General features: G+C 48.0%; 1 protein-coding gene across 1 annotated transcript; it reads right to left on the bottom strand.

Moving 5' to 3' along the window:
* Positions 1 to 11,014: 11,014 nt before the first annotated feature.
* Positions 11,015 to 12,750, bottom strand: LOC127330176 (uncharacterized). The gene is made up of 3 exons (XM_051356481.2): positions 11,755 to 12,750; positions 11,373 to 11,654; positions 11,015 to 11,023 (listed from the first exon to the last, which is right to left on the bottom strand). The coding sequence occupies exons 1-3, from the start codon at positions 12,685 to 12,687 to the stop codon at positions 11,015 to 11,017; spliced, it is 1,224 nt and encodes a 407-aa protein (XP_051212441.2). The 5' UTR covers positions 12,688 to 12,750.
* Positions 12,751 to 12,974: the final 224 nt, after the last annotated feature.

The raw sequence follows: 12,974 nt of genomic DNA, 5'->3' as shown, positions 1-12,974 counted from the left end.
CCAGGTCCTACCATGTTGATGCTGAACGAGGATCCTGGCTGGCAACCTTCAGGGTAAGTGCACTCCACCATGTTAACGGCGGGAAAGGGCTGGGTGTCGACCTTCATGGCGTACTGGTTGAAAATTAGACGCCCTTTTTCTATCGCCGCTTGGATGTGCTGATGCCATACCCTGCAGTCGTTGGTGGCATGGGAGAGCGAGTTGTGCCATTTGCAGTATGGCTTTCCGTTCAGCTCTTGCACCGTGGGGAATTTGAGACCTTCAGGAATCGTCAACTGTTTCTCCTTGAGCAGGAGGTCGAAGATTTGCTCAGTCTTGGTCACGTCAAAATCAAATCCCCTGGGTGGGCCTGGTGGCTTTACCCATTTGCAGGACACGGGGGTTCCTCCGGTCCATTCAGCCACTGCTACCTCTTGGTCTCCCGCAGGAAACTTCGTCTTCCTCTGCATCGACCAGGACTACTGCACGCTTGAACTTGTCTTGGTACAGGTCCGGGTGGCGCTGTTCATATGCCGATAGTTTCTGAACCATGTGCGCCAGTGAGGGATAATCTGCTTGGGAGGCCATGTCCTTGAGCTGCGTTGCAAGGCCTGCTACTGCCAACTCGACTGCTTCTTTTTCAGTGATACGAACCGAATAACATCGGTTCCTAAGATTCCTGAAGCGCTGGATGTATTCTGTCACAGTTTCTCCGCGCTTCTGACGTAGTTGTGCTAGATCGGCAATGCCAGACTCGGAAGCCTCTGAATGGTTCTGCATATGGAACTGCTCTTCCAACTGCTTCCAAGTCCGGATGGAGTCCGGTGGTAACGAGGTGTACCATCCGAAAGCCGATCCCGTGAGGGACTGTGAGAAGAGCCTCACGCGTAGTTGATCCGACACTGAAGCCGGTCCTAGTTGAGCCAAATATCGGCCGACGTGCTCGATGGAGCTGGAACCATCTGATCCACTGAATTTGGAGAAATCAGGGAGCCGATATTTAGGTGGCAGCGGGATCATCTCGTAGTCGTCGGGGTACGGCTTAGAATAGCCGATTGCCCTCCTTTTCGGCACCATGCCGAACTGGTCTCTCAGTATGGTACTGATCTGATCCGCTGTGCTGGCTGCAGGAGTTGAACTCTGAAGATTCGCCGGGGTGGCGTACTTAGCCAGCCATGTTTGCTTTTCCAGCTCTGAGCCAACTGCAGGAGCTGAGCTCTGGAGGTTCGTCGGGGTGGCGTACTTAGTTAGCCACGTCTGCTTCTCAAGCTCTGTCGCTGACATCCCTCCTGTTTTCCCAGAAGTCCCTGATGTTGTGGCCTGGTTTGTGAGTGCCCAGTTGCCACAATCTGGCACATACGTGCACGTGTACCCGTGAGGGATCTCCTTAGGCGCCTCAGGCAAGAACTGGTAGTCACTAGGGTCACCACCGATCTTGTAGACGACGAATGCCGGTGTAGCCGGCACTTCTGGTGCTGCCAACGCATATGGCAGCGGTGGACGGGACTGGAGTGGCAACTCTCCTTGATGCGTCCCGAGTGACATAGGCATGCCAAATGGGCCTGCCGAAGATAGTACCCGGGGTTTACTGGAGGCCCAATACCCGAAGAATAAGAAGATTCGGGAGCCCAAGATTTACTAAGGAAAGATAGAGTTGTAATAGGGAGTGTTGTTTGTAATCTGGCGAGATGAGTTAGAAACCGTCCCGGACTCTGTAAATTTGTATAGCACGAATCCCTCGGCTCCACCTCCTATATAAAGGGGGAGTCGAGGGACGAAGAATCAATCGAATCATTGTCTGCAAACCCTAGTTTTCATAGTCGTCGAGTACTTTTCGGCTGAAACCTTCGAGATCTACTTGCCCTCTACTTCTAACTAAACCCTAGCCTACAATCCATAGGCATTGACAAGTCAATCCCTTGTCAATTGGCGCCGTCTGTGGGAATTAGAGGCGTAAGGAGCTGATCTCGATGGCACGCTCAAGATCTTCGACATCGTCAACCGCAAGCAACACAATGGATCGAGGTAAACAGATCGCTACTGGTCTTGTCGATTTTGTTCCTCACCCACCCTCCCGTTTGGATGCATATGCGTATCTGGCGGAGCCCATGGAGATGACGTTCGGAAGGTTCCACTTTCGCGTCGAGAAGGAAGGATCGTATCGTGTCGAGATTCCGATTTCGTCGGGATCATCAGTGGCCGATTCCAATTTTTCAAGCTATGCATCGACAAACGAGTCAGGAGAAGAAGAAACCTCGGCGACACGCTACGTCAGCATCAGAGCAAGAGAGAAACTCGCCAAGATCTTCAACGACATATCGTTTGAGTCATCTGCGGACTCGTATATAAGCGATGGCTCAAGCGATGTCGACAGTCATGACTTCATCGACAAATCTCTCACAGTGGGCAAGGTCTTCATCAATCTCAACGATGATGTCACCAAACCCAACGTAGATCTGAGTACAAAGTATCATCAGATTTACGCCATTGAAGATCAAGAAGAGACATCTGAGGCTTTCGACAGTTTGGGAAATCCATACGTCGATCCCTCCAATCTGCGACAAGGCTTGGGCAACAAATACGTCGGGCCAGAGCCGCGAGATAGAGTTCAACTTTCACAAGCAGCGTGGAACAGAGCTGCGAGAGCTATGAACGGCACAGAACCAATGGCTACCACAGCCACACCAGAAGAATTGCAAGCATATCAATATAGGCTCGCACGAGCTGCCAGGGAATTGGAAAAACAGACAGCTGAGTTGAACAGGAGAAAGGAGGCAGCTTCGCATCCAAGCAGAGAAGGGCAGATCTAAGTCGACAATCTAGAACTACGGGTGATAGCCATCGGGAGGCGCGGAACAGAGCAAGGTCAAGACTGCAACACATACCCGAAGCGGAAAGAGAACACTTGGTTCAAAACCTCGACATGTCCTTTATGTCGATAGATACAAGAGGAAACATCATCCCTAAGACACCAGAGGCTGGGTATATGGCGACACATGCTTTTATCCTTGCATCTAAACCACCTCCGGGTGACCCAAGGGAAACACTGTACAATATGGCGGTAGCAGGAGTTGGAGCTATGGGGACAGCGTTTATATCAACGCCTCCCGAAGGAGTGGCAAGGCAAAATAGTCCGCGACCCGCAGCAGCAACAGCGGCAAAGACTCGAAGGGCCAAGTGGAGCAAGAGACACGGCAGCACAAGCAAGAGTCGACGAGAGCGCGGCAAAGCGAAGGGATCATCGGCAATCCCCAGAACTTAACGACGAAGATATGTGCGGCTTACCATGCTTCACGAGGAGAGTCCGAAAAACGCGAGTCCCCTCAGGATTCAAGTTACCCGATAATTTCAAGAAATTCGACGGCCTTCAAGATCCAGAGGATTGGCTAGTCGACTATCTGGAGACGGTGAAGGCGACAGGAGGAACTAGGGCAACAGCCATGCACAGCATGCAGGAGCAGCTGAGAGGAGCCGCACGCTCATGGAGAACGAAACTCGCTCCAGGATCCATCGACAAATGGGAAAGTTTCGAGGACGTGTTCGTCAAGAACTTCAGATCCACGTGCAAAAACCCGCATCATTAGAGGAGTTGAGAGCGTGTCGACAAAAGCGATGAGCCAATGAGAAAGTACATCCAGGAGGTGGAATATCATCAAAAACTCGGCAGAAAACATATCTGACGAGAGAGCAATAGATGCGTTTGTCGCAGGAGTCAGGCGTGGAGACTTTGTCGAGGATTTGGGAAGGACCAATCCAAGGACAGTATCCGCGTTAATGGAGATAGCAAATAAATGGGCAGATGGAGAAGACGCCGTCCACAACAAACGACACAGGTCGCCAGAGGAGGACCGTGGTCGAAACTATCAACCGAGGCGAAGATTTCCTCGGACGTACCAGAACTACGACGCCCCAGGACAAATTTCGGCAGGTTTTCGGACAAATACAGGAGGCAACAGAGATGATTACCAGAGAAGCAGTGAACAGCGAGGTGATAATAGGGATGATTCACGCAACAGGCAAAATAGTGGGCCGAGGTTTCCAAGACCTTTCGTGTCCCCCGAGGAAATGCTGAACGGACCGTGCCAGATGCACTTCTTCCTCGACAGCAACGGGAAAAGACAGTCAGGGCACCTGCAGAAAGACTGTCGAAATTTTCAGGCAATGTTCAGATACGCAGAAAATGCTCACGCTCGAGCAGCACAGAGAAACCCTCGGGAGCCTAGGAGCGAGGTTCATCTACCGCCACCTCCCGCGATTACAGAGGACAATCGACACCAGCTAAGAATAGCGGCAGCACCTGCACCACCACCCTATGTTGATCCTAACTCCAACGGAGCAGTGTTGATGATTCAGAAGGGAAGGCCGTCCAATAGAGCTCAAAAAGTAATCTCACGACAGGTGTTTATGGCAGAGAAAATGCCTCCACCAACAGTTGAGTACCTTAATTGGTCAGGACAAGATATCGGCTTCACAATAGCAGATCATCCGCAGCAAGTTCCTCGACCAGGGCAGTCAGCACTTATTCTGCCAGCAGTTATCGCAGGATTTGATGTCTCTCGAGTGTTCATAGACGGCGGCAGCAGCTTGAACCTCATGTATGCAGATACATTGAGGAAGATGAACATATCCTTAGCAAACTTGAAACCAACAGACACAAGGTTCCACGGCATCACACCAGAGAAACCAAGTTATCCATTGGGAAAAATCAATCTCGATGTTCAATTTGGGACCCGAGAAAATTATAGAATCGAGAAGCTCGAATTTGAAGTCGTGGATTTTCCATCACAATACCACGCTCTGTTGGGACGACCAGCATATGCTAGATTTATGGCAGTACCACACTATACATACCTGTTGTGGAGGTTGCCCGGACCAAGAGGACCAATCACAGTCAAGGGAAGCTTTGCCTTAGCCGATAAGTGCGACAAGGATTTTCACAGGTTGGCAGAAACTTTCGGGATGCAAGCCGAGTACTTGGCGTCAAAAAGCATGACTGATTACGACGTACTGCCAGACGCTGGAAGGCCAAATAAAGAATCAACTTTCAACACAGAGAAAAATTCTAAGGAGGTGCAGATTCACCCGACAGATCCAAAAAAGACGACATCTATCGCAAACGATATGGATATCGCATAGGAAAGCGCGCTCGTCAAGTTCCTCCGTGAGAACTGGAAAATCTTTGCATGGTGTCCAGCTGACATGCCAGGAGTACCCAGGGAACTTGCCGAGCACCACCTAAATTTGGATCCAACAGCGAAACCAATCAGACAACCTTTGCGGCGTTTTTCGGAACCAAACCGCAAAGCCATGCTTTCAGAAATAAATCGACTCGAAGAAGCTGGTTTTATCAGAGAAATATCTACAGAAGCCACATGGGTAGCTAACCCAGTGATGGTGCCGAAGAAAAACACGACAGTCCTTCGCATGTGCGTCGACTTTACGTGTCTCAATAAACATTGTCCTAAGGATCACTTTCCCCTCCCAAGGATCGATCAAATTATCGACTCCACGGCAGGTTGCGAACGTCTTTCCTTCTTGGATGCATACTCTGGTTATAACCAGATCAGATTAAAAGAAGATGATGAAGCCAAGACAGCGTTTATTACACCTTACGGCGTGTTTTGCTACAAGACAATGCCCTTTGGTCTAAAAATGCGGGAGCAACATATCAGAGGGATGATGCAGAAGTGTTTAGCAACACAGATCGGGAAAAACGTGCAAGTATACATCGATGATGTCGTCATAACATCAAAAAAGGGGACAACATTGATCGAGGATCTCAAAGAAACTTTTGACAACCTCGACAAATTCTGCCTCAAACTGAACCCGACGAAGTGTTCTTTTGGCGTCCCAGCAGGAGAACTTCTGGGGTTTCTAGTTTCGGCAAGAGGGATTGAAGCAAATCCCGACAAAATACAAGCCATAGTAACAATGAGAAAGCCAACAAAGTTGAAAGAAATACAGCAGCTAACTGGGCGAGTCGCAGCTTTGAGCAGGTTCGTCGCCAGGTTAGGAGAAAAAGCGTTACCATTTTATGCGCTGATAAAACAAGGAGATAAATTCCAGTGGAACGAAGAGGCCGACAGAGCTTTCGAGGATCTGAAGCGAAAAATCTCGACACCACCAATCCTGGTGGCTCCAAAGGAAAAGGAACCTCTCTTGCTGTATATTGCAGCCACGCCCCAAGTGGTTAGCACGGTATTAGTTGTCGAAAGAGAGGAAGAAGGGAAAATCCATGGAGTGCAGCGGCCAGTATACTTCGTGAGCGAAGTCTTGTCACCTTCAAAACAAAGGTACCCTCAGTACCAAAAGCTAGCATATGGAGTGTTCACGACAGCACGAAAATTGCGCCACTATTTTTCGGCACACCCGATCATAGTGGTCAATGAAGCTCCCTTGTCAAATATCTTGAATAACCCGAAGCTACGGGTCGTGTCTCCCTTTGGGGAATAGAACTTTCCCTCGGGACATCACGTATGAAAAAGAAAAGCAATAAAGTCGCAAATACTGCCAGACTTCATCGCAGAATGGATGGAGTTGCAAAATACAGGACCTCCAGATTTATCGAGAACTTGGACCATGAACTTTGATGGGTCCAAGAGACTAGAAGGAGCTGGCGCAGGAGTAGTACTCATATCACCTGAAGGCGACAAATTGAAGTACATCCTCCGGATGACGTTCCTTAACGCATCTAACAATGAAGCAGAATATGAGGCTCTCATACACGGGATGAAGATGGCGAAAGCACAACGGAGCAACTCGATTAAAAATCTTTGGCGACTCACAGTTGGTGGCTCAGCAAGTTATGAACCAATGTGATGCAATCAATGATAGCATGATGGCATACAAGGAGGTGTACAACGAGCTTGAGAAGTTATTCGATGGATGCGAAGTAAATCATATTAGCAGGTTGAGCAACGACGAAGCCGACGTTCTTGCAAACATCGGGTCACAGTGCCTTCCGGTCCCGCCGTGTGTATTGGGAAGAGATAACAGAGAGATCCACTAAGCCAACAAAGTCAAAAAAGAAGGAGAAGAAACCCTCGGAGGCTGCCAAGGAAAAGCAAGAGGACGGAGAAGAGGATCAGGACTTGGTCATGGTGATACAGATACCGTGGATGCAGCCGTACATATCATACATCATGAGGAAAGAAATACCCGATGATCCAGTTGAAGCAAGGCGAGTAATTCGACGCTCCAAAGCTTTTACGGTGGTCAAGGGAGAATTGTATAAGCGAAGTATTTCAGGCGTTTTGCAAAGGTGCGTTACACCCGAAGAAGGAAGAATAATCCTGAAGGATGTACACGAAGGAATATGTGGCCACCACGCAAGTAGTCGAGCTATCGCAGCCAAGGTTTTTCGGGCAGGATTCTACTGGTTGACAGCAATCGAGGACGCCAAGGACATAGTAAGAACTTGCGACGCATGTCAAAGGTTCGCCGCAAAACCTCACTCTCCAGCAGCAGAGCTAGCACCAATACCATTGTCTTGGCCCTTTGCTCAATGGGGACTTGATATGGTGGGTAAGTTACACAAATCCTGGCCAGGAGGAAAGGAGTACATGCTAGTAGCCGTCGATAAGTTTACAAAGTGGATAGAAGCGAAGCCGATAAATTCACCAGATGGAGCATCCGCAGTAAAATTCGTAAAAGGCCTCGTCTTCAGATTTGGAGTGCCCCATAGCATCGTCACAGACAACGGCAGTAACTTCACATCCCATGAATTCAAAGATTATTGCGAAGAGGTGGGTATCAAGCTGAACTTTGCGTCAGTTGCACATCCTCAAACCAATGGGCAAGTCGAGAAAGCCAATGGTATCATCTGCAATGGCATCAAGAAGCGCTTGTTAGGACCACTGGAAAAAGCTCGACATACCTGGCCAGAAGAACTACCAAGCGTGTTGTGGAGCATCCGAACAACACCAAACACAGCAACGCAGGAAACTCCGTTTTTCCTGGTTCACGGAGCAGAGGCAGTATTACCAATCGAGATAGAGCACAACTCTCCACGTGTCGCCGAATATGATGAAGAAACGTCGAGAAGAGCGCTAGAAGATGACGTCGATGCACTTGATGAAGCGCGAGATGAAGTATTATCTCGGGTAACTAAATATCAGCAGGACTTGAAAAATTACCACAGCCGACGATTGCGGCCAAGATCTTTTCAGGTGGGAGACCTAGTCCTTCGACTCACGCAAAAAAGTCATGAAAAACTCGAGTCACCGTGGCTTGGCCCTTACATCGTCACGGAAGTAATCGGAGGAGGAGCATACAGAATAAAGGACAAGAAGACAGGGGTGGAGGAGCCAAACCCCTGGAACGTGGCGCAACTTAGGCGTTTTTACGCCTAGAGTCAAAATATAGTCTTTGTAAAGCTTCAATGTACTGAAACGCCCGCGAGTTTTCAGACGCACTCTTTTCCTTTTTCGGGGCACCGAGTGGGGCCGGAGAAGGTTTTTAATGAGGCGGGCTCGCGGTGCTGCAATATAATAAAGATAGTGACAATATAACTTTTCTTCTTTATCGACATGACCAAAGTCTTTGCTCCGACGAATTTCAATATAGTTCATCGACAAAAGAAAAACCTTGCCTTGGTATTCAGATACCTCGTGAGTAAACAAAAATACAAAATAGTACTCAATAAAAAGCTCGGGGGATCATATTCGCCTTAAAAATATAAATGCCTTGGTTCAAAACCTCGCAAACATACAAATATAGTAAAGAGTCACCGAAACACTCGGGGGCTAAACAAACAGAGAAATATAATGATTGCTTTACAATATAGTCATGGATTACAAAGAAGAAATATCTACAAGAAGAAAATAACTAGTCTTGATTCAATATGTCATCAAGAGTAATTCTGTTTTCCTCAGGAGCGGCACCAAGAAAATCGGCATAATGGCCATCGGCAAAAAAGTCGGCATCCATCCGAAGCAGGTCCTCAATCATTTCTTCGGCTATAGGCGTAACCTTTGTGTTAATCCTGTCAATACCAACTCTCCGACGTTTTACCTTTTGATGAACCTTCTCGACAACCTGGGTAAGGTCAAGCTTCGAGTGGCAGATCTGGAGCATGATAAGAGCAAATCTAGCGCCAGCTACCAATTGAGCTTTGACAAAATCATGGATACTGTGCGCATCCTTGAACCTTTCCATCAATTCAGGAAGAGTTTTTGGTTGGACGTTCCGAGGAAACATGGAGTTGTAAACCATGGACAAGGACTTGGTACAGAAGTCAAGGAAATCGCGAGTTTGAGAGGCGCGATCTTGAAATCTGACAATTTGGCGGGTCCTCTCCGGGGTAGCCCAAAACAGAGAACCATGGTCCAGGGAAAGATTAACAAGGAGGGTTGTCCTAGCATTTACCCTCTCTTCTTCGGCAGCAGCATCAGTAAAGGCACCTATCAAAACAAAGAAGTGGAAACCTTTAAAAGACAGTAGCATGAAGACGGAAGATATCAGAGGATGAAACAGGCATACCCGACATATCTACACTGGCTTCATTCATTAATTCGAGCATGAAATTTTCTCGAATAGTCGCCTTTTCAGCCTCGGAAGCAGCAATTTCCTTAGCAGCTACGGCCTCGCGAGCTTGTTGAAGAGCAATTTTTTCGGCTTCAGATGACTTACGAGATTGCTCCATCATCACAAGTGTTTGCTTCTTCGCATACTGAAGTTGTTGCCGAAGTTCATCCAGTTCTTGCGACAAGGTATCGTCGACAGGAGCGGTATCACCAAAAGCTTTCCTCGCGCGGGAAGAAGAAGGCGAAACATTGGAAGGAGCAGAAGATGGAGTATAGTTATCAAATATCAACTGAAAAATAAACAAAACAACATCAAATAACAAGCAAAGATAGAAGTCTTCATTAATCTCTTGGAATAATTACAAGGGCATTACAGTGGAGTTAAGAAAGTACGTGTCGCCAAATGACTACTTTGGCGACAGAAGCAAAAGAAACAGAAAGAAAAACAGAGGCATGCAACTAGACCTCCGGCCTCGAGGAGCTAGGAGTTGAAGCTGGCTTGATCCCCAGATACGCCAAGATCTTCTTCGTGTTGGGCTTGGCCGCCTTGATCAGCGACCTCCATCTTGACTGCTCTATCCGACCGGTGTCGCCAACCTTCATCCAATCAAGCGTACGTTGGCTGTCGCAACCAGGGCAACGATACTCTCGACGCAACCTTCATATTCTCCCGACGCATCTTCAATCCCAGGTCTTCCGAAGCATTAAACATCTTGGCGAGGTTAAGGAAAGTTGCGGGTTCTTCTTTCTTCGGGAAGAAATAAGGGAACAACGCTGACAATCCTGCATTAGCATTTGCCACGCCTTCACGAATTTCGCGCCCGTGAAACTCCAGAAGAGAAAGTGCGTCAAGGAGAGGATCGTTGACAGGATTATCCAGATCAAAATCCTGGTTTGTTTGGGCTGCCACACGAGACAAGACATCAGTCAACAACCAAGAAACAGGAAGTGCAGTAAAATAAAAGGGATTGATAATATTACTCAGAGTACGTCGACTTTGCGACTTCAAACGCTTGAGGATTCCTTCGTCACGAGAAGCTTGTGCAGCTTTGTGCTCATCCAAGGCAGCTGTCGCATCCTCAAGTTTCTTCTGCAGTTCCTCGACACCAGCAGCTTTCGCCTTAGCTTCATCAGCTTCGACCTTGGCTTTGCTAGCAGCGAGTTCGGCTTTCTTGCGAGCCGCCTCACTTTGCTCAAGTTTTTGAGCCAGTGCGTCGGCGCGTTCGTTAGCCTCTGCAAGTTTCTCTGTCGAGATATGGAAAAAAGAGAGAAGAAAGATCAAAAAATCGCGGCAAGCAACAGGAGAGACAAATTAAGGAAAAACGACAAGTATGAAAGTCGTTACCTTCGGCTCTATTAGCATATTCACGGTACCCAATAAATTGGGAACCGATGCGGAGAAGATCCTTGATCATAGGCTGTTCAACGTGAACACAGTAAGAGAAACATCGGCAAGACAAAGAGACAAGGTGTGAAAAAATAAAATAATGAAAATGTAGATGTCGACAGACTTACATCATCTAAGAGCAGAGACGATGAACTGCCCAACTGAGGGGCAGGATCAACAATCTTTTCAACCCGTGCCCTTTTGGGTGAAGGGGCACGGGGGCTCGAAGGAGGAGTAGATGTATCAGCATTTTGTTGAGGAGGCGACGATTCCTCCCCTTCAACTGGTTTTTCTGAAATAACTAAAGTATGTGACGTGCTCGTTCGAGCAGCCACATCTAAAGTTGGTGTTTCTTCATCATCACTGTGACAAAATAGTGGCAGCATAAAAAGCAAGGCAAAATAAAATTCTTCAAATAAAAAAGGAAAAGAGCAAGGAACCTACGAGCTGATGATACTCTCGATGTATGGATCATAAGCTGCTTTTCGAGGTGCAGGGGCAGTTTCTTCGGGTTTCGAGGTCCCGGAATCTTCGGCATTGCTCCTTTTCCTTTTGCTCTTCGGAGAAACAGCAGGAGGAGGAGATTGCGCTGATGTTGTATCTTCAGAGGCAGCATCCTTCTCAGTAGATCCCGCAGATTTTCGAGAATCTGCGGGTTCATTCACAAAAGAGGGGGTCTCCTGGTTGACATCATCGACAACGGCTCTTTCTTCGACCTCTCCATCCTCAGGAAGAGGAGGAAGGGAAGCCATAGTAGGATGATTCTACAAGGAAATAGTAACAAAAGAGAATAAGTGAGATACCACTACAATAAGATACGAGGAACAGTTCAGAGCAAGATAGAACTTCGAGAAGACAAAATACCTCGGGAAGAGGATTGGAAGCACTGTATGGTTCCACTCGACAGGAGGAGGGAATAGGATCCTTCTTGCCTAATCGAGAAATTCTTCGAACCAATTTTTCCAAGTCCTTTACAGAAAGATCACTGGAGATTCTGTTGGCGTCATTTTCACCAGAATACGTCCAAAGGGGATTTTTGCGAGCCTGAAGAGGCTGCACTCTAATCCTAAGGAAGTAGGCAGTAATTTGAACACCAGATAGCTCTTTGCCTCGAGTGTTTTGAAGATGACGGATACGAGCCATGAGCGCCTCTGTCGCCTTTTTCTCTTCTTCAGAAGCTTCGGCATCCCAGGAACGGCGACGCTGAATCCTGGCACTTCCGTCAAAAGGAACTATGTTGTGCTCCACAGAATTGGCGCTTTCTTCGTGGATGTAGAGCCATTTTTTGCGCCATCCTTGGACAGAATCAGGAAACTTGACGTCGAAATAATCGACATCAGTCCGAACACAGATAACAACGCCACCTATGTTATAAGTGACGTTGTGGGAGCCATTACGGCGGAGGCAGAAAATGCGCTTCCACAGAGCCCAATTGGGAGGGATTCCGAGGAAGCATTCGCAAAGTGTGATAAAAATAGAAATGTGAAGGATGGAATTGGGAGTCAACTGGTGCAGTTGAATCCCATAAACGAAAAGAAGGCCGCGGAGGAAATCGTGGATTGGGGTTGAAAGGCCGCGGATCAGGTGATCAACAAAACTAACCCGATACTCCATTGGAGGCTTGGGGTAGCTTTCTTCGCTAGGAAAGCGGATGGCGTCCTCCTTCGTCATGAGGCCGAGCCTCTTCAGCGTGTTGATGTCTTGATTGGAGATTTTGGATCTCTCCCACTCAAGATCCTCGGCGGCCATCTTGGATTCCGGCGTGCTGTGGCGAGTCAGACGCGTGCGCGGTGGCATCAACGGCAGTGGGCAGAGCAATGTATGTGCGTACGGAAGATTGGAGAGAGTTGGGCGCAGGGGAAGTATTGCGAAGAGGAACAGGTAAGCGGCGCAAGCAAGGGGATGAACGGAGGTTGAAGAAGGGTTTATATAAGAATCGGGTGAAGCAGTGTGCCGTTGGATGAAGAAATCGTGTGGTGAGAATGGATCTTCTAGACACAAGGGCAAAACAGTATTTTTACTGAGATAGGCGTTACCGTACGTGCGCCAGGAAAAGCGGAGGACGTGTGTCCCCCACTTGCACG

Source organism: Lolium perenne, chromosome 2, assembly GCF_019359855.2.
Source record: "Lolium perenne isolate Kyuss_39 chromosome 2, Kyuss_2.0, whole genome shotgun sequence".
NCBI lineage: Eukaryota > Viridiplantae > Streptophyta > Magnoliopsida > Poales > Poaceae > Lolium > Lolium perenne.
The sequence above is the reverse complement of the archived record's forward strand: the minus strand, read 5'-3'. Positions and strand labels throughout refer to the sequence as shown.